Raw genomic sequence first — 22,425 nt, forward strand, 5'->3', positions numbered from 1 at the left:
TAAATTTTTTTAATTTTTATATGGATCCTGACAACAAAAAGTACATTTTAAACTACACAAACTTAGTGTAATCAAAAAGTTTAGCATTGTGTGTGCAGTAGTTTGTAGTTATGCATAGCCAAAAAACTATGTTGATCATCAGCTGTGTCCACAGATGGTTGCCATAGGGCTAATGTCATTGTGTTGTCCTCAGAACATGCGTTCATATCAAACACTCTGTGCCACATCAGTTGAGTCAGCCCTCAGGCCAGGGACTGGAAACTTTGTTTAATGGCTCCAGTGTTCTTCTGCTCCCATGAAGTTTGCTTAAAAGTCTGTCCCTATAGTTCGTCCAGGGTTTACGGTGATAACCAAGAAATTGATGTCAGCTAGCAGATTTTGTTGGGTTGTGTCACTAAAAACATCTAAAAGTGTCAGTGCACAATTACTTTATTAATAAGCTTATACCATTGTGCAACATACATCTTATGAGAACATGCATTACAATGCAACGGCAGGCCCATCACATTCAAAGTGTGTCATATAAAGCATGAAAAGCTACATATATAAACATAATAAATAGTAAAAAAAAAAAAAAAATTTAAGTATACACTCATTTTGCCGACACGTTTTTGCACGTTTGGCTGATGCTGTCGTCCATTCACACAATCCAGACCCCAGGGACTGCATGCAGTTCATCCTTATCCTCCCTTTTCACTCATCAGTTTTATCTTTACCTCCTCAAGGCCAAAACAAAGAGCTAAAATGGTTAATGATTCCACCAGGAAGGCTGACGAATGACTTTCAGGGTTTTTTTTTTGTTTGTTTGAAAATCACAGCGAAATTGTATTCGTTTTCTCTGCTTTAAATCCACGTTGCTGTAGATGTGGCACAAATGCTTTGATATTGGTACAAAAATTACAGTTGATTATAGATTTGCTGAATGTATTATTTAAGGTTTCTGCCTGCTGTTAGTTTTCTGAGAGAACATCTAACAAACATTATAAACGCTGGACATAACATTGCAAACATGACTGGCATAAATAAGCTTTTTCGGCAAATAAATTACAACCTCCATGCAATGCATGGCCTATTCAGGTTACTACAAAGCATCCGTTTGTATCGCAGTATGTACTATTAAGATTTAAAACGCTGTTTCCACTTTACATTTATGTTAAATAATCAAAATAATAACAATACTGACAAACAGATAAGCAGAGGCATTGCTTGAAGCAATTCCAAACAAGCGTTTTTGTCTGTGCCGAAAATACTGCTTTAAGCCCCATTTCCTCCAGGGATTTTTTTTGTGTTTTTCTTTTCTTGGCAACGTGATCATGGAACAATTTTTGTAATACAGACAATTTATATACATTCCTTTAGATTTAATCTCCATTAAATGCAAGAGCTGTAGCCCCCCAGGCCGCAGTCCACATGGGATCCAATTTAAAATCTCTTTATTTGAAGTTTTACAGTGTGTCCACTGCAGATGAGGTATCATTTCTATTCCTTCTGCTCCGGCGAAGTGAGTTCTCTTTCAACAGTGTAAAATCTTAATGAAAGCTTTGCGAAACTCAATGTTGAAAGTGGTGTATATGATGGGATTTACAGCACTGTTCACGTAGCCCAGCCACGTAAAGGCAGTGTAGAGTTCAGGAGGGACTTGGCAGTAAGTGTTCACAATGTGCGTGATGAAGAACGGCAGCCAGCAGATGATAAATACACCTGAAAATAAAGCACACAGAGGTAATAACTCAGGTTCGGGTGGGAAATGTTAAGAAAACTATATAAATGTTTCTTTCTGGGGTATATGTTTACATACTGAACAACATTCAGTTAAATTAAAGCTGAAGTGGGTCATTTTCACACCATTAAAATCAAACACAATAATCTGTATGCTACTGGTTGGACAAACAGTCTACGGATTTGCCTCAAAATTGGGCTACTTTTCAAACGTTGCCCAGAGATACTGTTTTTCTCTGCAGGTAAAAAAGTTTGACAGATTACTTAAAGTGCCCCTATTATAGAGTTTTGAAAATGACCTTTCATGCAGTATGTAACACAGAGAACTTGAACGTAAACATCCTGCAAAGCTTTAAATCTGAAAGTGCACAGTGTGTAAAGTTCTCAAAAGATAGCACACCCACTTTTTTTTCCACTTTGGTTTGAATGAAAATGCTAATTCATTCTTTGCCACTAGATGACGCTTTCACACACACTTTTTTAAATGAAATCGTCTAATAATTTGAATGAATCATTGAACAGATCATTTGGGAGTCGCTGAACAAAATAAGATAAAAAATTAATGCATAGTATAAGAAAAAATAGTTTTCAGCCTATTTTTTGAGACTCCCAAAACCAAAATAAGAAACTTTCATAACTCACAATGAGGGGATTATAACTGTGCTAGATCTTAACTGTTTTGTAAAGGAGGGACAATTTTTAGGATTCTCTACAAAGACTATCTGTTTATGATTTCTACTGTATATTGTATATGTGATATTGTGTATTATGCATAACAGTGGATGTAAATTATAGCTACATTAAGTACATATGTTTTTTATATGCTGGCTAGGGTTATTGCACTAGTTTTTGATTAGCCATTGGGCTAGTTTTGTTACGCAGATCTGGCAGGGTTGCTGGTTGTGATGATGAAATACAAAGCAATGTTTTGAAAAGTCCAGAGGGTTTACACTTTTAACGAGCAAATCAACCAAAACTGTTTAACTTCAATCACACGCTTCACCATTAAAGCACTGTAAAGCAATGCTTACCAAGGACAATAGCTAACATTTGAGTAGCCTTCTTCTCCTTCTGCTGGGAGATTTTGCGTTTGTTAAGAGTCTTGACCGATGTCTGTGTTTTGCCGGTGGGGGAGACCTGGATCTCGAATGCTTTGGCCCCTTTCGTGATATTGCTGGTGTTGCCATTTCTTTCAGGTTTGACTCCAGCTTCAGGCGATGGGTGTGATATGCCAGTCTCTCTTAGATTAGAGTTAACCAGCCTGCTGTGTTGTTGACTTGTACCAGACTGATCCTGCTTCCTCTGTCTCGCAGGGTTTAAGTTTGTCATTTCATCCATTTGGATGTCATCACCGTTGTTTACCACCTCCTTTATGAAGATCTAACAAAAAAATAAGAAATCATTTTGGTTAAAATTAGTGCTGAAGTGCTCAGGATTTGATAATAAAATGAAATGAATTGCCTCTCTTTATCAAACAGATCATTTGATAACAGAACAGTGTATTTTTTCGGTCAACATAACACTGGTTGCAGAGATTAACATTTAATATTTGCAGACACACTGTCATTTCTCAAATGTCATCTGTCGTTATTTCTTCTGGTGCGTATGACAAGCATTGAGAAGCTCAAGAACACTGTCAAGAGCGCTATTTGGAAAGAAAGTGAAATTGGCTGTACCACGTTTTTGTTGTTCACGGGAAAATTCCCACTGGACTTGACGATCACGGTGCAGAGTTTCACATCATCAGGGTGGGTGCATTTCTGAAACACACAAGGGAGAAACGCCAGACTGTTTTGACACATTTAGACCAGAAAGGAATTAGTTGTCCTGACCTAGGTTCAGTTCAAATGTATTTGCAATTATAGAAACGTGCAACAGGAAGGTTGGTAATTCCACTCGGTCACAGTGATATTTTTGTGCAAATGTCAGCTTATAGATCATGTTCATCGGTAATGCGCTAGGAAAAGTTTCCATTTTAGAGTACCCGAGGATTGCCAACGGATTTGCATTCTCAATCTCATACGTTTTCGGATGCATAAGCGGCCAATCTAAAGATCGTTTCAGATCTAAATCCAAAAGTTCAGCGTTTTGAAAACAACAACTAGCTATATAGAAAGATAAGGACGAGTATTGCACATCAAAATGAAAGCGCTCCTGAAATAAACATGATGTTGATCTGAGCTGTTTTCACATCAGAATGCTTTAGAGGAGACACCGCAGTGACAGAAACCACTGATAGGAGGTGCTTACTTATGCCGTCAGGACACAGTATGAGAACTCCCTAACCACAAAAGGCTCTCAATAATGCACTGATGCCCTTGCAGAAGCTTAGAATGGGTAGATAAGCTATCGGTTTCTTTGAATAATGCTATATTGAATTTATTCTGCTGCGGCACATGCTCCACGGTGAAGCCTGGGCGTCTTTGCTCCCTGTAAAACAATGCAGACTATAGCCATGCATTTTAATAACAGTCGTATGAAGCAGCGGTTATTTCCTGCATGGCACACATTGATTTGCTGTACATCGCAGAATCAATACGAGCAAAAAAACGTGAAAAGGTCATACTAGACATGCTATAATCACCGATCTAAAAAAAAATGTACTGCTATTTACTACTATCCAACTGTTCATTACAGATATACCGCTACTGCTATATTACTGATCTAGAGCTAATGGGAAAGTCAGGGCTGATGTATTGACACTGCAATTTTTAACAATCCAACTTCACTAAACTCTACTGGAGTGCCAAGTAAGTAGAAATTTTCCTCGTCCCGCAGCTGTTCTCACCTTTAATGTCGAGCTCATATCCATGTCTGTAACGGGGCATGTGCGTTTGTGGTTGACACGTTTCCGTCTCTTTCGCAGTACCACGTAGATCTGCACGTATACTAACAGTGTTATGATGAAGGGAACGTAGAAGGATACAATAGAGGAGTACACTACAAAGGCAGGGTTTGCGATCACACACAGAGCATCGTCATGAGTTACTGGAATAAAAAATAGAGTGAAAATTAGTGACATTGTCTTATGTATTGTGTATTATTTAAAAAAAATGTTGAGTTTGTTGACTATGTCTGGGTCAATAACCTACATGTTAAAGAAACTGAAATACTTATTAAATGAGTGTAAAAAGTAAACCGTTTCTTTTTAAAGTTATATTCATTTGAATGTTTTTTGATTTATTCACATTCAAAGTTCTGCAGGGGACAATTAAAATTTTTTTAAATGTCTAAAATTCTGAAAAAAAACCCCAAAAATTTAAAACATGCTCATCTTAAAAGCATATTTAAATAACTGTGTAGTGAATTTTTAATCTGTTTTAGAATAATGAAAACCTTTTTTGTTCAAAAATATTCTCGAAAATTGTCTCCTGGCATACTAATATATTAACAAATTATCAGACACAGAGAGAAAGAAGTGAAGTATCAGTGCAGCAGTTGATATAATACTTGTATTAAATACTCTGGTGTATGCTCAGCTTCCCAGTCTCTTACATTATGATTTGTTTTGTTCATGCCCACAATTCCCTGACCTCGTCCTCCAAGCATGAGCATTCAAGCAGAAGAACGCTGATTAAATAACTTCTTCTAATATAACTTTTAAATGAAGCAGTGACCTAACTTAATATTAGCCGCCCCTAACAGTGTGCATTCAAGTTAATGACACTAATTCTCTATTTATTCAGAACAAGCTGTTGTGCCATAATAATATTAATAAGAAAAAGGCATTTTTTTTGAGTTTAAGGCATCCACTTACACAGAATTTAGCTATCATATTCCTTATGGTTATTATTGCAGAATTATTATGCAGAACAATGCATATAAGCTTATAAATATAAAACAGTTTATTGACTTTCAATGCTGCTTTTCATGTCTGCCACAATAATTTAATGGGTTTTTATCAATATCATTTCTCCACAAATACATGCAGTGAATTGTCTTTCATTTGATTCATTATTCAGAATATCGTTGAATTAAGATGTGTGGTTGATTTGACAGCTCTACTAAAAAACGCAATATACATTGCTGTTCAAATAAATTTTGGGGTCAGCAGGATTTTTTTCTCACATGCTCACCAAGGCTGCATTAGTTGGATCAAAAAAAAAAGAAATTAGGTAAAACAGTAATATTATAAATATCATTACAGTTTAAAAGAACTATTTCTGTCTAAATATGTTTTAAAATAGAATGTATTCACTTTCACAGCAAAGCTGAAGTGCTCAAGATTTATTTTCAGTGTTAAAAAACTGTTGTGCTTTTGCAAAAAACCTTGATATGTTCATTTAGGATTCTTTGATTTAATACAAAGAACAGCATTTATTTGACATCGAAATCTTTATTCTGTAAACGACCAATTCAATGCATCCTTGTTCAATAGTAGCATTCATTTCTTTTCCCAAAAATATGAATATTGATGATTTATTCCCCCATATTTACCAGTATTATTCAGTCCAAACAGCAGTGGACATGATATTGCAAAAGACAGAATCCAGACGACAGAAATCATGACTGTGACCCTCCTCTTGGAGCTGTAGCGTGTGTTGTACAACATAGGCATGGCTACAGCTGTGTACCTGTGAGAGATACAAGACAAAAATGGGTTTGTTGTAATCTTGCATGCCTTTTATGACCTGTATCATATATTCCTGCACGCAATTTTCCAAATATACCAGCAATCAAGTGACCTATGATGCATAGAACCACATTTCGGTGCTTCCCATGACCTCTGTACAATCCTTTTTTAGACTTTCCTTCTAGTATCTGATTACACACTATATAAATAGAGGAGACGTTTAGCATGAACCTCTATTGATCTCACAAGTATTTCTTACTGTTCTGAGCTCATGTGATAATGTAAGTGACAACGTACAATGAAGTTGTTGTCGTCTATATATAACAACAACCTCAGCACCAGATATGGTTTATTTTCAGGTGTGAGGAAGCTGAGTTGCTCCCTCTTTTGAGCTGAGCCACCAAATTATGGCTCGGTCAGCATATAATGGCAGTGCAGAAACACCTACCTGTCGATACTGATGGCACATAGATTGAGTATGCTCGCTGTACACATCATCACGTCCAGGGTGACAAAGATGTCACAATGGATTGTGCTGAAACGCCACTCTCCCACCACCTGGGAGGACAGACATGGACAGCTAAACGCTCTGCTAATTGTAGAAAAATGCATCTGAATGCAAACCTACACTGTTTTCTTGCAAATGTGCAATAGTTAGTACCTTGCCAGAAGCACTCTGGGCAAGCATAGCTATAACTAATATCTTCAGTTTCTAAATATCCATAGTAATACCACAACCACCTGTCTTTCTCGTCCGCAAGACTGCAGGAGTCTATAATAATGTTTAAACCAATAAAATATTGGCATTTTCTCTGGTTTATGCAATAAAACTGGCAGAAAGAAGCAATATAGCACAGGTCAGCCTCATCCACAGTTCGCATCTCCTGAGTTGGCTGGCAGAGCTTTCTGAGCTGCCTCTGATTAATGTGTGTCCTCAGGCAAGCAGTGGGACTCAGAAAGCTCTTGATGGTCTTGGGTCCCCGCCTCTGGAGTTTGCATCGCTGTCATTGATTAAAGAATTATTTGACACCTCTAATGAAAGCGGCTGTGAGTTGCCTGAATCAGTTCATCACCATATCTCTAAACTCAGATGAAATGAGGCTCACCGCTATCATTCTCAGACACCGCTAGTGATCAAAACATGTCCTTGCACTAATAGAGGGAGAAAATTAGAGGGAGGCCCGCAGAACAGGCATGTAGTGTGTTAGAGATATAGACACTTTAAAAAAAATTGCAGAAAAGAGCTGAGTATTGAATCTTCTTTCCACTGCACATTAAAAATTCTTTATATCTCAAAATTTGGAGTTTGCTTTTCACAATTCAAAGATGAAAATTCAGAATTGTGAGACATTAACTTCGCAATTTTATTTATTTTTTAGCTTTTTTTTTCAGAATTGAAACGCGCTACCATAAATAGTGGTTGTGTGGCGTTTAGAACTGACCTGAGAATACATTTAAATTTCTATCTTCAATTAAGGCAAAAAGATTTAAATAGAATGAAATGTATTCAGAGGATAAACGCTGTGATAAAATGGAAATGTATTCCACTGCTATAAGAATGAACTACGTTAGAATGCAAGCTGACATTTCATTCTAGTTGAACAGTATTCTGTGTGTGTGACAAATATGTTTAGAATTGCATTTAAATAATTTTTGAAATCATGAATTTTGTTTAGTAGCGGTTTTTACCAGTTAAATTGTTATGTCAGTAGCTGGTGATAAAGGACTATTTTTATGCACTGAATCAAATCTAATTCAACACACTGTAAGGCACGGGCAATTCAATTTAGATTCATATTAATGAACCGAAAGGATAACATTTTTTAAATTGTCAGTTTAAAAACCCTGCAGCTAAGCTAAAGCACTTGATTTTATTGGTCATTTCTTGCTAGTATAATTAGGTTATTTTCATGACTCATTTTCATTCATGTTCTGAAGATATTCTGAGGCTGTTTATGGAAATTTGGAATAATAATCTCATCTGCCCTAATAATAATATTGAGGACTTTCGTATTGCAATGCAACAACAGCCATTTATATTTAGCCAATAAACATTTCAGCCTTCCCACAACAACGCTCCTTAATGTTCAGTTTGTGTGTAAAAATGATTCAAACTAAATAAATGATGAGAACACAGTTACTCTGAGCTGCCCTTTAGGAGAAAAACACACCACAAGACATCAAAAGGCTAATTTAATATAGCCAGTTATAATAATGCTGTAAATTTGGTGTGCTGCATCTGAAGTGTCAGTTTTGACCCGTTGTTCAGAGCTTAGTTTATAATCACACAGTCAACCCGCCTGCATTATTCTCTATTTTCATGTGCATGTGCATAACAAACCTATGGATTTTGCTTGATATTTGATATCTTTGCTAATATGTACAGCTCAATCACATACACCAGGGAGGCTTCTCTTGGTAGTAAAAAATAACTACTAACCCGTGGCTAGGATCAGATTTTCTAGAAGTAGACATGTGCTGGTGGCTACTGCAAATTGATTGGCCAGAATGAGGTTTAAGACGGTGCCTGCAGCTTTTCTCAGTTAATTCATGCCCAGATTGACTCTAATGAGTTATGAAGATGGTGCAAGAAATGGCAGTCTTATCATGTGAGAATAATTCAATAACCCGTCTTTGCATTAATGCAAACCACAGATGGTTGGTGGTTAACTGTTTTAGCATCCAATCATGAAGATACTTACCTCGAGGTAAACCACCCATGGCATTACAAGTGTGGCAACTAGCAGATCAGCCACAGCCAGGCTGACTATCAGGTAGTTGGTAGTGGTCTGCAGGGCTTTCTCCCTCGAGACGGCCATACATACAAGCACGTTGCCGAAGACGATGACGAAAATAAGCAGTGTGAGAAGCATGGCGTAATAATTGTACTGGTGCCTCCCCCCTTGTTCCGTGCCATTGAAGCCCTGTGATCTATTTTCAAAGAAGCTTTCATTATAGGCATACTCCGTGAAGACTTCCATCAGATGGTTGAAGCCAAGCTGAGACCCTACGACCAAAGACAAGAGGTTTTTTTAATGACAGATATCCAGAATTTTAAGCCACATGTTTTGTAGCCCAGTGTGTGCCTTATCATATCAACCAGATTGCACAGCGTGTGCCACTAAGTTTTGGCATGAAAAATCAATTTCTTATTGGAACACCTGAGCAGAAGCTTTCACTAGAGAGAATAGGGCTGTGGCCTTGCGCCGCATGGTACACTGTGTAAAGTCTATCCTTTATTTATGGGTGATCGTTCGCACAGCTGTCCTGAAAAGCCTGTGTTTGAACTCTAGATGTGACTTGACTAACTAGGACATAATCTCCTCCCTCCCTACTGTTTCCCTTGTACGATGTCCAAGAAAACAGACAGAAACATAAGCGGTATGAGCTAAATAATAAGTGGACGCGGGGAGGTGAGAGCATTTCACAAAATATCACAACAAACGGCCTTGTAGTGTATACTGTCTCCGCAAATTGAGAAAAAGGAAACTGCACAGTGAGCAGTTGCTTTTCGTTCCATATTTAGCAGATTTTGCACAATTTGCATGAGCTCAGCACCAAATTTATTATAGCCCTAATGTGGAAATGGATGAAATTAATTTTGAATTTCATGACAAATGAACCCATTCTGGCTATCTAAATCATAGCTAACTCAGAACAAAGGTCTATTTGTTTCAGATTATTTAATATGTCACGAATAGATCATTTCTTATGGCTTTGAGATGGAAGGGACAAGGTAAATCTTAAAGAATTCAAAGGATTTCACAAAAGAACACTGTACACCATGGACTTCCATTGTGTGGAAAAAAAAATTCTGTTTCATTGCAGAAATAAAACCACACAGGTTTGGAACGACATCCTAGAGATAGAATTTTAGTTTGTTTACCAAAAATGCCTGGCTATATATCCAATTTCATTTGAGCACAACACACTGGTAATTTTACGCTGCTTTGGCTCGTATGTAAATAAGAAAGATGCATAAAGGAAAGCGACAGAGGCGAGAATGCTTGCACCTTGCCGCACCTCGAATGTAACATCACTCGGGGTCTGAGCAGCACCTTGTCGGCAGATGTGCCACATAAATGATCAAATGTGCAATAACAATATGTCATTACTTAAACCGTTCAATATGATAGTAAAAATGCATTCTGCTGGGGAAAAAAAACATACAAAACACCATAATCACAGATATAACCCACTCTTGTGTAAAGGGACCACCACTTATTGGTTTTTCCACATAATTGCCTCTTTAGCCTTCTCAGTGTCACTTTTGATCATGAAAGCTGTCTCAGAGTTGACGCTCCCTGCAGAGGAAGCAATAGGCATCACAGCTCAACTGAATGAAGCTTTTTCATTTTTCTCATATCAATAATTTCTTGTTGTGTTTGTTTTTGTTTGTTTGTTAGGCTAGTAATGGGATTTTCAATCAGAACAATTCAGAGTGTGCATGCATCTTTAAATGAGTTTTTGTTCATTACAAAAAAAATAAAACGTCTTACAGGACAAAACACAAGTCACAACTTATATTAGGTTAGGTGTAGATACAAGCTGTTATGTGAAACTTGAGATTTGCGTATGCTGCAAAAGTAAGGGTTAACAATATGGTTAAGGTTATGGTTACTGCGGAACTACAAATAAACAGTGTATTTTATGAATATCAGCCTCCCTCTATCCCACTCTTCACCCCACTCTTTCCTGTCTTTACTGTCTGCATCAGTACAGAAATCAATCTATCTATCTATCTATCTATCTATCTATCTATCTATCTATCTATCTATCTATCTATCTATCTTTTACAATTACACTGTTTATGTAGCCTATATTACTGTTTATTTGTGATAGATTTTAACGCAGGTATGAATAATTAAGTATTTGATTAACATAATTGCATACGTAGTGCAGTTTGACCTATATAATAGATACAGTCAAAAATATATACAGAGAGATGTTCACTTCTAATATAATGTGAGACCCTAAACACCAAAACTAAAAAAAACCCTGATAATTACGCTATTCTAAATTCAGATTAATTAAAAAAGAGTGACGAGGTGTACAAAAGAAATGCGTTACAACTCTGTTTCTCTATCTCTGTCAAACACACACATAATCGTACGCATAGAGAAATTACAGCAATTCTGTCACTTTGAAAGGCGGTTGAATTAATTGGAAAAGATTACATCCAGCAGTTCGCACATCTCTTCTAAAACAAATGCTTGTTTTTTTTTTTCTTCACGCTGTGGAACAAAGTTTCTCTGGAAGTGTCAGCATAAGCGAATATCTGTTCATTAGCAGCTCTGCTGTGCTTTCTAATTAATGCAGAAAAAACTAGTTCACAAACAAGAGAACGTGCCGTGCTGTACCTTCAAAACCGCAACTTTCATCCAAAGAGCGGAAGTATCCCGTTTCTTAGATTTAAAATCCACTTTTCTCCATCGGGTACGCTTGTCCATCCGAGCGACTGTGGCTGTATTCCTCTTCTGTTTTAATTACAGCTCCACGGGTGAACACAACCACTGTAAACCGGCAAACACGACTACTTCCACGGGGAAATTTCATTTTGTCGATCAAAACAACCTGAACACGATGTAGATATGCTTTTGCTGGTTTCGCCAAGGTGTTAAACTACACTTAGCAGGAGCAACCCATATCCGTTTGAGTCCAAGCGGACTGTGAGCGACGCGCAGCATCTGAGCGCGCGCTTTACGCACGCGGTAACCTTCAGCATCCACTGAGGGACAACCTCAGTCCCTCCAACAGAGATTGAGAAGGTGGGAAACGAGGCGGGGCTGTTACATAAACATCAGTAAGAATAAAATACAAGAGCTGCATTCTTTAATCACAGTTTCCTTCTTTTCAAAACCCTGTAATTTTATATTTTTATTGGATATTTGTTTGGAATTAACATGGTTATAATTAAATAAAATTGGCAACGAGGGATGGCATTTACATCTATGTTTTTGTTTCATCTCCAGTGGATCCCCAGATGATTGATTGAGATATACATATATATATATATATATATATATATATATATATATGTGTGTGTGTGTGTGTATGTGTATATATATATATATATAAAAGAAAAGAAAAAAGAAAAATCTGTCATTTGCAGTATCAAATCTTTTGCCCAGTGGGACAATGTCTGGCAAGCTTTTGCTATTCAATCAATTCCCAAAGGACAAAATTTAGGTCCCTCCCTCATTCTTTTCCCTTTTGAGAAGCACTGTAATATATACGTCACAACAAAGATGTTCGCAGTTTCATTTCATGTGACTTTAAATGGCCTTTATCTGTCATAGCTCAGTCTCCTGATACTTACTAACAGCTGTTAGGTGACAAATTTTCTAAAACTAGATTACATGCCACATTGCAGCCAGATATGAGCAAACATCACTGGTACCCACAGAAGATTAGTTGTGCATCTTGTCTTGGGGGCAAGGATTGAATTAGATGCCTTCAAATGGTCTTCAAGAGTCTGGACACAAAAAATCAAGCCCCCATTTCCCCTACAGCAACAGAAAGCGGATTTGAGAACTGGATCTGAGTGCAAGGACTTTAGACATGGTAGACAGAAAAATGGATTTGGTGCCAATGTGTGGTCTCTCAACCATGTGTGCTAGGACCAATGCAATAAAACCATATTGAAGTTACAAGTGCAAATAATGTGCAGCACTGAATGTTCAAGATACTTCAAACATATACTTGCATTAATGAAGAACATACTGTATTTAATGGATTTTTAATCATGTTTCAGATAGGTCATATACCTTTTATGTGCACTAAATTGCCAGTGCCTCTTATAGTCAACTAATGCATAACCTCTCCCTAGATAATGATGGCAAAATGTGGGTTAATAAAACCCTTTTGCGTAGAAACTGGCAACAACAAATGCATTTGGTTTTTTGATATATCTCAGAAATCAAAAATTCACTTATCATGTCTTTCTAACCCTTACTTTCTTTCCACCTGTGAACTCCACCGACTTTCATTATATGATAGAGCACAGGTCAACTAGCACTGTGGTTACAGTTTATTTATATCAAAGCTCTATATCGTAAACTATTCAGAAAGCGGCTTATAGCTTTCAAGTTGAAAAGTTCAGCACTCCAATAGCCTGGTGGAAAATGTAGAAGTCAGCATTCATTTGGCTCTGAAAGTCAAATGTGAAAGTGACTTCTAGTCTCTGCCGTTGGCGCGCTCTTTCCTTCCAACAAGGTGCTTCAGACCAAAAATCTGTCAGTTATTCAAGTAAATAGAGTAGGTGTGAAGGAAAAGCCTTCTTTTGATTGGCTTGCTTGTAACTTTATGCATAAATTCATGTTGTAATGGAAAGGACGTTTCTTGTAAGGCCAAAATGTCACAAGTTTGTGTACAAATTAAAGGAACAGTTCACTGAAAATGAGAAGAATACTGCCAACATTTTCTCACCCTGTCAATTTAAACTTATGTGATAAGGATTACTTGTTTGGTACGTTTTTTATACTTTCTGCCTCACCCCCATCCACTTTCTTTTTCGCTCAGACATTTTCTAAATATCTCCTTTTCTGCAAAAGAGTTTGTAACAACATAAGGGAAAATAAATAATCAGACAATTCAAATTTTTTGTTACCTCCTCAAATCCTCATAAGTCAATATAAATAATAGGGGTCATTTGGCAATACAATTTACTTGACGCAAACTGCCCAGGGTAAACACTGGTTCGTGAAAATATAACTTGTTTTGATGCTGATGTATGTAAGGAAATTCACCTGGATATGCAGGGCTCCATCACGAATGCTACAGTGATTTCTCGGGTAATTTTTTAAAAGGTCAACTTGTTTAAAAACTTTCCAGTGGATTGTTTTGGGGAATCGAATCTGAAAATGCCATCCCACAATGATGATAAATCACCATGCACAACACAAAACGGCAAAACTTAGAGACTAATGTCCTTTAAAGTGTATGAGGGACGGCCTTACTTTACCCAAACGACTTCCTGCCATCCCTCAGGAGAATACAGTAGAGTCTGATCAGGAACATTTCCTCCACTTTAAAGGCTGTGCTATAACAATGAAACTTCTCTATTTAAATAACTGACCCTGGGTTCCGACAAATCGTGGGGGGAGAGAGAGCCACAGGGCTACCATTATAACCCAGCGCAGACTGAATGGCCTCTATTAACTCCCACTGATGAGCATGGCTTATATAGAATGCAAAACAAATCACGCTGACTTCAATAGCAGCCGCTATGAAATGTGACTTTAAACTTTACGTCGAACTATTGACAGCCAGCGAGCGCGATGAAAAGACTTGTTTAATAGTTAGCTCTGTCTTCATGCTGCATGAAAAGCTGCAAAAAGAGAGTATGGCTGCACGAGGCAGGAGTTCTCAGAAAAGATGGTCGAAAAAATGCGCTTTTTCTGACTCGGTGGATGTGAAGACTTGACAATGGCACATGCAGAACTTGAGAGCTGTCTGTCTGGCAAGTTGATGCAATGAGCTTCTGGCCAAGACGTCTTTGGAAAAGGTGCAGTGAAGCATGATTGCTTTCCCCGCCTGTCTTTGAGCAAGCTCTCCGTCTAGTTTATCTCTGAATGGAACTATTCAGTCAAGTCTGAGCCAAACAGCACATCAGCAAAAGCACTTTAAATGATGCTGATTTATTACATATTCATATACGGCATTTAAAGAGATTGTTCACCAAGAGAAAAATCTGCCATTTGATTACTCACACTCATGTCGTTCCAAACTTATACAAACTTTGCTCAGCTTTGGAACAAAAAAAATTGATATATTTGATGAAATCCCAGAGCTTTCTGACCCTGCATAGACAGCAACACAATTGACAAATTCAATAAATGTTTAACTATTTAATTACTTGTAAAATATAATATTTAAATACACAGCAGTAATATTTTATCATACATTCAGACTTTTTTTTCCTCACTGTGGAGCTTGTTAGCGTAGTCCTCATTCGCTTTCATACTGAAAGAAAACATTTCCCAGGATATTCTTTTAGACACAATGTAATGCCAGAACATTTTTTTCGGAGTGAGCTATCCCTTTAAAGCCAAACATAAATGCACAAAAACATGAATTCACATATTTCATATCAATTTTTGCCATCATCAGTATTAAATATATTTTGCCAACATTGCTGAACAAGACATTTTTGACTGACATTGATTTGCATTTTAGCATACTACACTGTTTTTTTAAAAATACCTTTTAAACTGATATGGCAATAAATCATGCTTATTTTAACTCTGTCAAAGCATTTGTGGTAATACACATTGAAATGAATATACATTTAGCCTGTTTTACTGGAATAATTGACCCTGATAGTGTAATAGAGATGAATGACATTCAGTATGTTAAAATAATTCCAGTGTTCTCCAAGGTGACTTGAATGTCTGAGTCTATAAAAATGACCACTGAGAGTCTGACAGGGCCATGGTGACCCTCAGTATTTAGCTAAACATGAAGATTGCTATCTTATTGCAGGAAATAATTTATCGTAGTGAATGCTCATACTTCAGCAGTTCTTGGTATTAGACTTGATCATTCTGATTTACCCATTTCCATCAGTAAGTGCATCTGGGACATATCCTACAATATTAATGAATGATGCTATATATTAACAACACGCATCCTGCTTACGGTTTCATTAATATACATTAGATTCTCACTGTTCACAAAGAGGTTATAAAAAGAGATTTGCTGGTTTAATGTAAATCTTGTTCCTGTCAATTAATCATTCTGCTGACAAAAGAGAATAAAATGGGAAGCTTGATAGAAGGATGAGATTGAACACAGAATTAAGGAGGCAAATATTGATTTCTTAGTTTTCGTTTTGTCTTTTCATATTCACAGATTTAGCTTGTGATGGACTTGCTAAAAGCTGGGGGCATATATATATTATAATTTAATGTGAATTGAGTTAGCCATTAAAAATAAATGAAGAGTTAAAAAACACTCTTATTTTACCTTGAGAATTTAAAAACTCAGTAGCAACGTGTGAAAAAACATGACGACTTTTATCCTTTAAAGCGTCACGCTTGTGCTGCCTTGTGTCTTGTGCATTGTATGACTGGTGCCATATAAAATATTCAATATAGAACTATATAAAATGTCATAAAGGGTTCAATTCACACACCGAAGGCCGTGAATTAAAAATATATATCAAAAATATGTAATGTTACACATGCACATTTTATATAGAGATATATATTTATAGGATATTATTCTGCTGCCCTTATGCAAGTAGGTGGTGACAAATGACCACTTATTTGGAGACATTTAAATCACGAATCATTAATATTATATGCAGTTTGAAGATGAGCAATGTATAATAGTTGGTTAAATATAACTTTCTGTTACTGTGTTGGGATTAGAAAAACTTACCACAACAATTAAAGATGATTTGATCTACTTGCATTTCTGAAAAACATAAGACTCAAGTCAATCAAGCAATAAAACCTTCAATCAATCAAAACTACGTTTTTTTTATTTACCAAATGCAGCCATATTCCTTGTTATGTTCTCTCCCCCCACACTAAACAGCATTAATTTGCTAAAGGTGGCTTTCAAAGGGAGATCACGGCTCAGTTTTTGATAAGAGAACATCTGCCAGGCATCCCAGATCTCCCTCATCACATCCAGGTCTTTGACCCAGAACGTGGTGATCTGGCTCTGACCGTGCATCTGCCTTTTTAAGCCTGTTAAGCTGTGCTCTGCTGTCAAGGCTGTGAGCCTGCTGCTGCTAAACGATAAGTAAGAGTAAGATAAAACTGCGCCGAGGAAACCCTTACGAGTCTTATCCTTCTTTTCTGTGATATGCAAGAATAAATTCGGAGACAGCAAAGCTCTTAAAAATAAAGACGTAGGATGGGCTGATCAAGATAATACAAAACATATTAAATTGATTATTTCCACTTAATAGTTTGAGTTTTTAGTCTAGATCAACCCGGATTTTCTATTGATAGAGAAACATGAATGCATGCAAATGGAGTGAGTGATAAAGCAGGCCCAACGTGATGTCTCTGGCTTTGACAATTTATCAGAGCAAGTCTGAAAACTCAATCTCTGCCACAATGTAAAACTCAACCTCTTCCTAAAATGTCATCATAAAATTCACAACTGACTGACTCACTATTCCCCTCCACCGGTTGGCTATGGGTGACTGACAGGTGTTGTCATCCATTTTTATAACAAATCAGACAGACTGCTCTGTTGAATAACACATCCCATACATTAACTTATTTTCTCTTTCTCAGCGTCCCGCAGAGCGTTTAATGGTTTGTGTGTCAGCAGGAGAAGTGCTGACATAGATCTTTAGTTTTTGACAGAAGAGGAGAAAACTTTCAAGGTTCCTTTTGATAAACAACAACAACAACAACAACAACAACAGTGGAATATTACTCATGTGTGATTAATCATACATTACAGAAAAGAAGTTTGACTCTATGTATGTCTCGAAACATTTTCTGCAATATTTTGCTTTACAGGAAGTCACTGTACTACAAAAATGACTCTTCAGTTCAGCTTTTTAGCATTTTTGCAAAAAAATATATAGCGTGTACACACCACGTTAAAATATAACATATGATTAGTTAGTTATTTCTTTTGAAATGCACCCACACGCACACATTGATTTTGCTCAAATCTGCGCCATGGTGATGGAAAAATTTAATGGGAGCAAACATTCTGTTCAAAAATTAGATTGCTTTTATATTTACATTTATTTTGTGTTTGCTTGCAGAACTTTTGCATTCCTCAGAGAATTTTTGTGTTTGCTTGCAAAATGTAAAGCTTTTGCAAACTTTCTCTGGGGAACACAATCATTTTGCAAACAATGCATGCAATACTTGAATGCAAAAGAATTGAAATATAATTTTTCTCCTGTCTCATTTTTTTTTTATCAGTGTCCCATTCAAGCTTTTATTATTTGTATGGACAAAGTGGAGAAATACATAAGTATTCACTCAGGCGTTTTCCGACCTATTGCCATCTGAAGTTTTTTCAGACCAATTTTAAAAAGAGACATTTTAGAAGCACATTCGTAAAAAAAAAGTACCGTATAAAGGTTTGTTTTTATAAACTAAAGCTTGAAAACCTTGAACTTATTTTTCTTACATTACTGTAGAAATTAAGCATTTATGCATATGTCTAACAAAATGAGATTTATGTTTTCACAGAATTCATGCACCGAATAAGTCTAATCCTCTTTTTTGGTTTTTCAAGTAAACTCTTTATTTCATTGCTTAAGAATGGCTAAAAATGTGCAACTAAAACATAACAGCCTGTGGTCCAGTTGATAATATTGATGCTCCGATGGTTTTTACACACACTGGTGAAGTCTGGCAGGTGTGCTGCACATTTAGAATATATCAGTGGGATACTGGCAGATGGGAGCGAGAGGGCAGGGTTTGGGAACACCATGACCTTCAGCGTTGTGAAAGCTAGGCGTGCTCAACACTTAACGTCCCTGTGTAATTGGGAGGCAGATGAAGGCGCTCTGTGCTGTGATGTGTTCATCAACTGCTGTTTGAGTTGAATCACACTTTTCATAGTTCAATGAAGCCAGTAATTATTGAATAGCGAAGTGAACTGCTGTGAAGATCAGGGCCGAAAGCGTATATTCGGCTGTGTCTGAGAAATGCCGGGCAGTCAGCATCTTGTTAAACATATTGGGCTTCAAGATGGATTTGAATGTTTCAGTGAGGTCAGTGTAAGCACATTGGGAGGTCTAGCGTTCAGTTCTGTGGTGACATTAGGGTTGATGTGAAATACGCTTTTAAAGGACTTTTATTTTGTTAGTGCTATAATGTGAACCCTTGCCTCATAATCAGCCATAAAGTTCATTTTTTGAAAGATTTAATGTACATGTAATATACATCAATACAAAAAGCTTTCTACTGATGTGTGGTTTTGAAAATCTGGAATCTGAGGGTGCAAAAAAAATAAAAAGATAAAAAAATTTAGCAAATCACCTTTGTGATTGTCAAAATGAGGTTTTTAGCTATGCATACTAATCAAGAAATATAAGGGTCCAGGAGCACATATAAAGAAATATTCACATTTAAAAGCTGCTTGCAAAAATTTCTGCATCATCAGAAATTGAAATAAGATGAAGTTGGTCAATGGAGACTTTTGCTGCCAGATTGTGTTGGAAGCCCATTCCCACCATGGATTAAAGAATGCAGGAATTAATTCATTCATTAATGGGTGATAAAAAGGGGGATTTCATAATTCAGACTTTTTTTCTAGCAATTCTGAGAAGAAATGTCAAAATTGTGAGAAACTCAGGATTGTGAGATATAAACTCAGGATTGTGAGATATAAAATATCATAAAATCATGAGATGCTAACTCTAAATTGTTAGGATATGACATTAAACTCACGATTGAGAAAAAAATCTGAATAGTGAGATTCAAGTGAGATATAAGTTCAGAATTCAGAATAAAATTCAAATCTTATATCTTGTGTTTCTTAATTGTGAAAAGTGTGAAAAAAAAATAGTTAATTACTGTTATTTATGCATTCTGCGGTGGTTATGGGCTTCCATAAATACAACATCTAACAGTGAGCTAACCAGCCTCTTGACCCTCTAAACTGCTGCACACATTTCAGTATCATTTAATGTTCTTATACAAGTCACTGTAACTCATATACACAAGGGAGTTTTGTAATTCTTCAAAGCGCACAGGTTAGCAACAAATTGATTGTAGATTTTGGGCTAGGATATCCAGTGTGAAAATTTTTAGAGCACTTTGGTCTAATTAGAGGTATTTGAGCACAAAGTGACTGACTGAATGTTTAATGGAGCTAAAGGTCACATCCTCTGACGGAATCTTATCCCATAATACCTTACTGAAACAATTACAGAACCCCAGCTCTGAAACAGGGATAACCTTTCCTCAGAGAACACTTGATACCTTGTTCACGTTTTTGAAATAAAAAAAATCCAGTGGAAATCCAATACCTCATGTAATACGCATATTGAACGCTCTTGGTCTATTTGAAACTCTTCTACGCGAGATGATGACAGATTTTTAAAGTAAACAGCATGCTTTTTGGTTATTTATTGTCCCTTATTTATCTAAAATGATTCTGTTCTTTATCTGTTCCTGTTCCAAAGCTATGAACCTCAGGTGGATGAGTTCATACCGAGCAGGGAAAATCGGCTGTCCTTCTAAAACCTACTGGGCGACTGTACTCCCAAAAAGTCAGGACAGAAAGGTTAACACCACTGCTCAGGAAGATAAAGAATAGTTTCCTCCCCGCCAATATCCAAAACTACTTAGTTCTGCACCACAAGGGAGTCGGAGGCAAAGCAAAGCATCCCTGCCAAGTGTTTAAATTGCTTGTACTCTTTTGAATGAATTGAAAACCAGTATTTTCATGTTACCCAAAGTTAATCCCTCTACACTGATCCTTTCAAAGGGAAAACTAGTGTCACATTCACTGGTCAAAGTGAGTTTCTTTTAAAACTGACTCATTTTACTTGTATTTAGGGAGTTTCAGGGCCACTTATAATCTACATGTTGTTTTGGTAGAACTTTATTTTTAGGTGCTTATGTAGTAAATATTTAGTAGTAGATGTTGTATTTACATAAAATGTATTACCATGTCACTAAATTATGCAACAGTTTGCACTTACAGTTTTAATTATGTAGATGTAATAGGCCTCTACTGTTACACATTTGAAACAGGCCTAGTCTGTTACACAGCCACTAATGTAACTAAGAGATTGCCACATATTTACTGCAGACTTTATATAATGTAATTATAAATTGAAGTACACAGCTACTTAAACTAAAGCGTATCAAGACTGTACTTAAGTGTACTTCATGTATAGCTTATCTAGCTGCACTTTAGATTGATTTAACCCATTAGTACACAGCTTAAATACATCTAATACCTTTCTAATTACATTAAAATGACTGAATATTGCACAAGCATGAGCTACTTAAAATAATTTTGTGGTCACAGTGGACAGAAATGCTCATTTACATATTTGTTTCCTTTTCTACAGTCGTTTGTTTGGCTTTTGGATAGCCGTGCATTGCGATTCAATATGCATATTTTACAAAAACACGTTCTGAGAGCAAAAACCATGTGGATAAAAATGATAAATCTAAATTGTCAAGACACCTTATTGTGACAGATGATGTTTACTGAGTCATCAGTGCAATAATCATAAAAACACTCAACAGGTGATTCACAAAAGCAAACATTATTTTCATTTCTATCAGAAAAAGTGCAACATCAGGCCATGAGAGAGAAAATCAACATGGCTTATCACGTTATGTTACGCTTTCATCCTTCCTTACGGCCTGGGCACCTTAAGGACTAGTGACACCAAATGGTGAAGATAAATCACAAATCAAAAATAACACGTATAGGGTTACATTTATTTTTACAGAGCTCTCCTGCAATATGTAGGTTTGTGAAACGCAGTCTGAAATCTGACAATCTAATTAATTGCTCATTCTGGCAGTGAAGTGGGGTGTAGTTCACCAGGATAACATGTATTTCAGAATAACATGATTGCACACAAATGAAATTTGCGCATGTAATGTTTGTTGTAATTGTTCAATTATGCTAACTCTGCGATGTAAACAGATTCAATTTGTGCTATGAAAAATCAAAGGCTGACGTCTGTCATCAGCAAGATTAAAACCTCAGATTGCTTTTAGGAACAATCTGTCCCAGCCCCTCACCTGTCATTTATTATTCTGTGAGGATAAGCTCATATTCTGCAGCAGGGCATTGAGGTGAAGATATCTCACACCATCACGGCCAAAAAAGAGCTGATGACATAGAGTTAGTGGCCCATACAAAACCCGATGTAATATGTTTAAGATAAGCTGATAAGTGATAATGCAAGCTTCCGGTTTAGGCATCTTATCCTCTCAAAACACATTTTTTCACAGTTTTGCATGCTATTTGGATGACAACCCCAATAAATGAAAGCGGCACTTCAAAGGCACCCCTAAAGCTAGCTAGTGTTGTCTGACAGATGTGATCATTATTAACTCATTTCTTCCTCATTAAAGCTGTTGGCTAATATATTCAGTAGTAATTGAGTAGTTTGCATGTACATATGTATAAGTCACTGCTTTAATCGCACTGCAGTCTTAAAAAGATAC

At 36.7% G+C, this 22,425-nt stretch overlaps 1 protein-coding gene across 1 annotated transcript; it reads right to left on the reverse strand.

The window, feature by feature from the left end:
* Nucleotides 1–33: 33 nt before the first annotated feature.
* On the reverse strand, nt 34–12,031 carry drd2a (dopamine receptor D2a). Its single transcript, XM_043258255.1, has 8 exons — nt 11,653–12,031; nt 8,995–9,299; nt 6,741–6,850; nt 6,157–6,293; nt 4,508–4,707; nt 3,396–3,479; nt 2,751–3,099; nt 34–1,701 (listed from the first exon to the last, which is right to left on the reverse strand). Exons 2-8 carry the CDS (start codon nt 9,271–9,273, stop codon nt 1,514–1,516), a joined length of 1,347 nt encoding a protein of 448 aa, XP_043114190.1. The 5' UTR covers nt 9,274–9,299; nt 11,653–12,031; the 3' UTR covers nt 34–1,513.
* Between the last annotated feature and the right edge of the window lie 10,394 nt (nt 12,032–22,425).

This window comes from Puntigrus tetrazona, chromosome 15 (genome assembly GCF_018831695.1).
Source record: "Puntigrus tetrazona isolate hp1 chromosome 15, ASM1883169v1, whole genome shotgun sequence".
NCBI classification, from domain to species: Eukaryota; Metazoa; Chordata; class Actinopteri; order Cypriniformes; family Cyprinidae; genus Puntigrus; species Puntigrus tetrazona.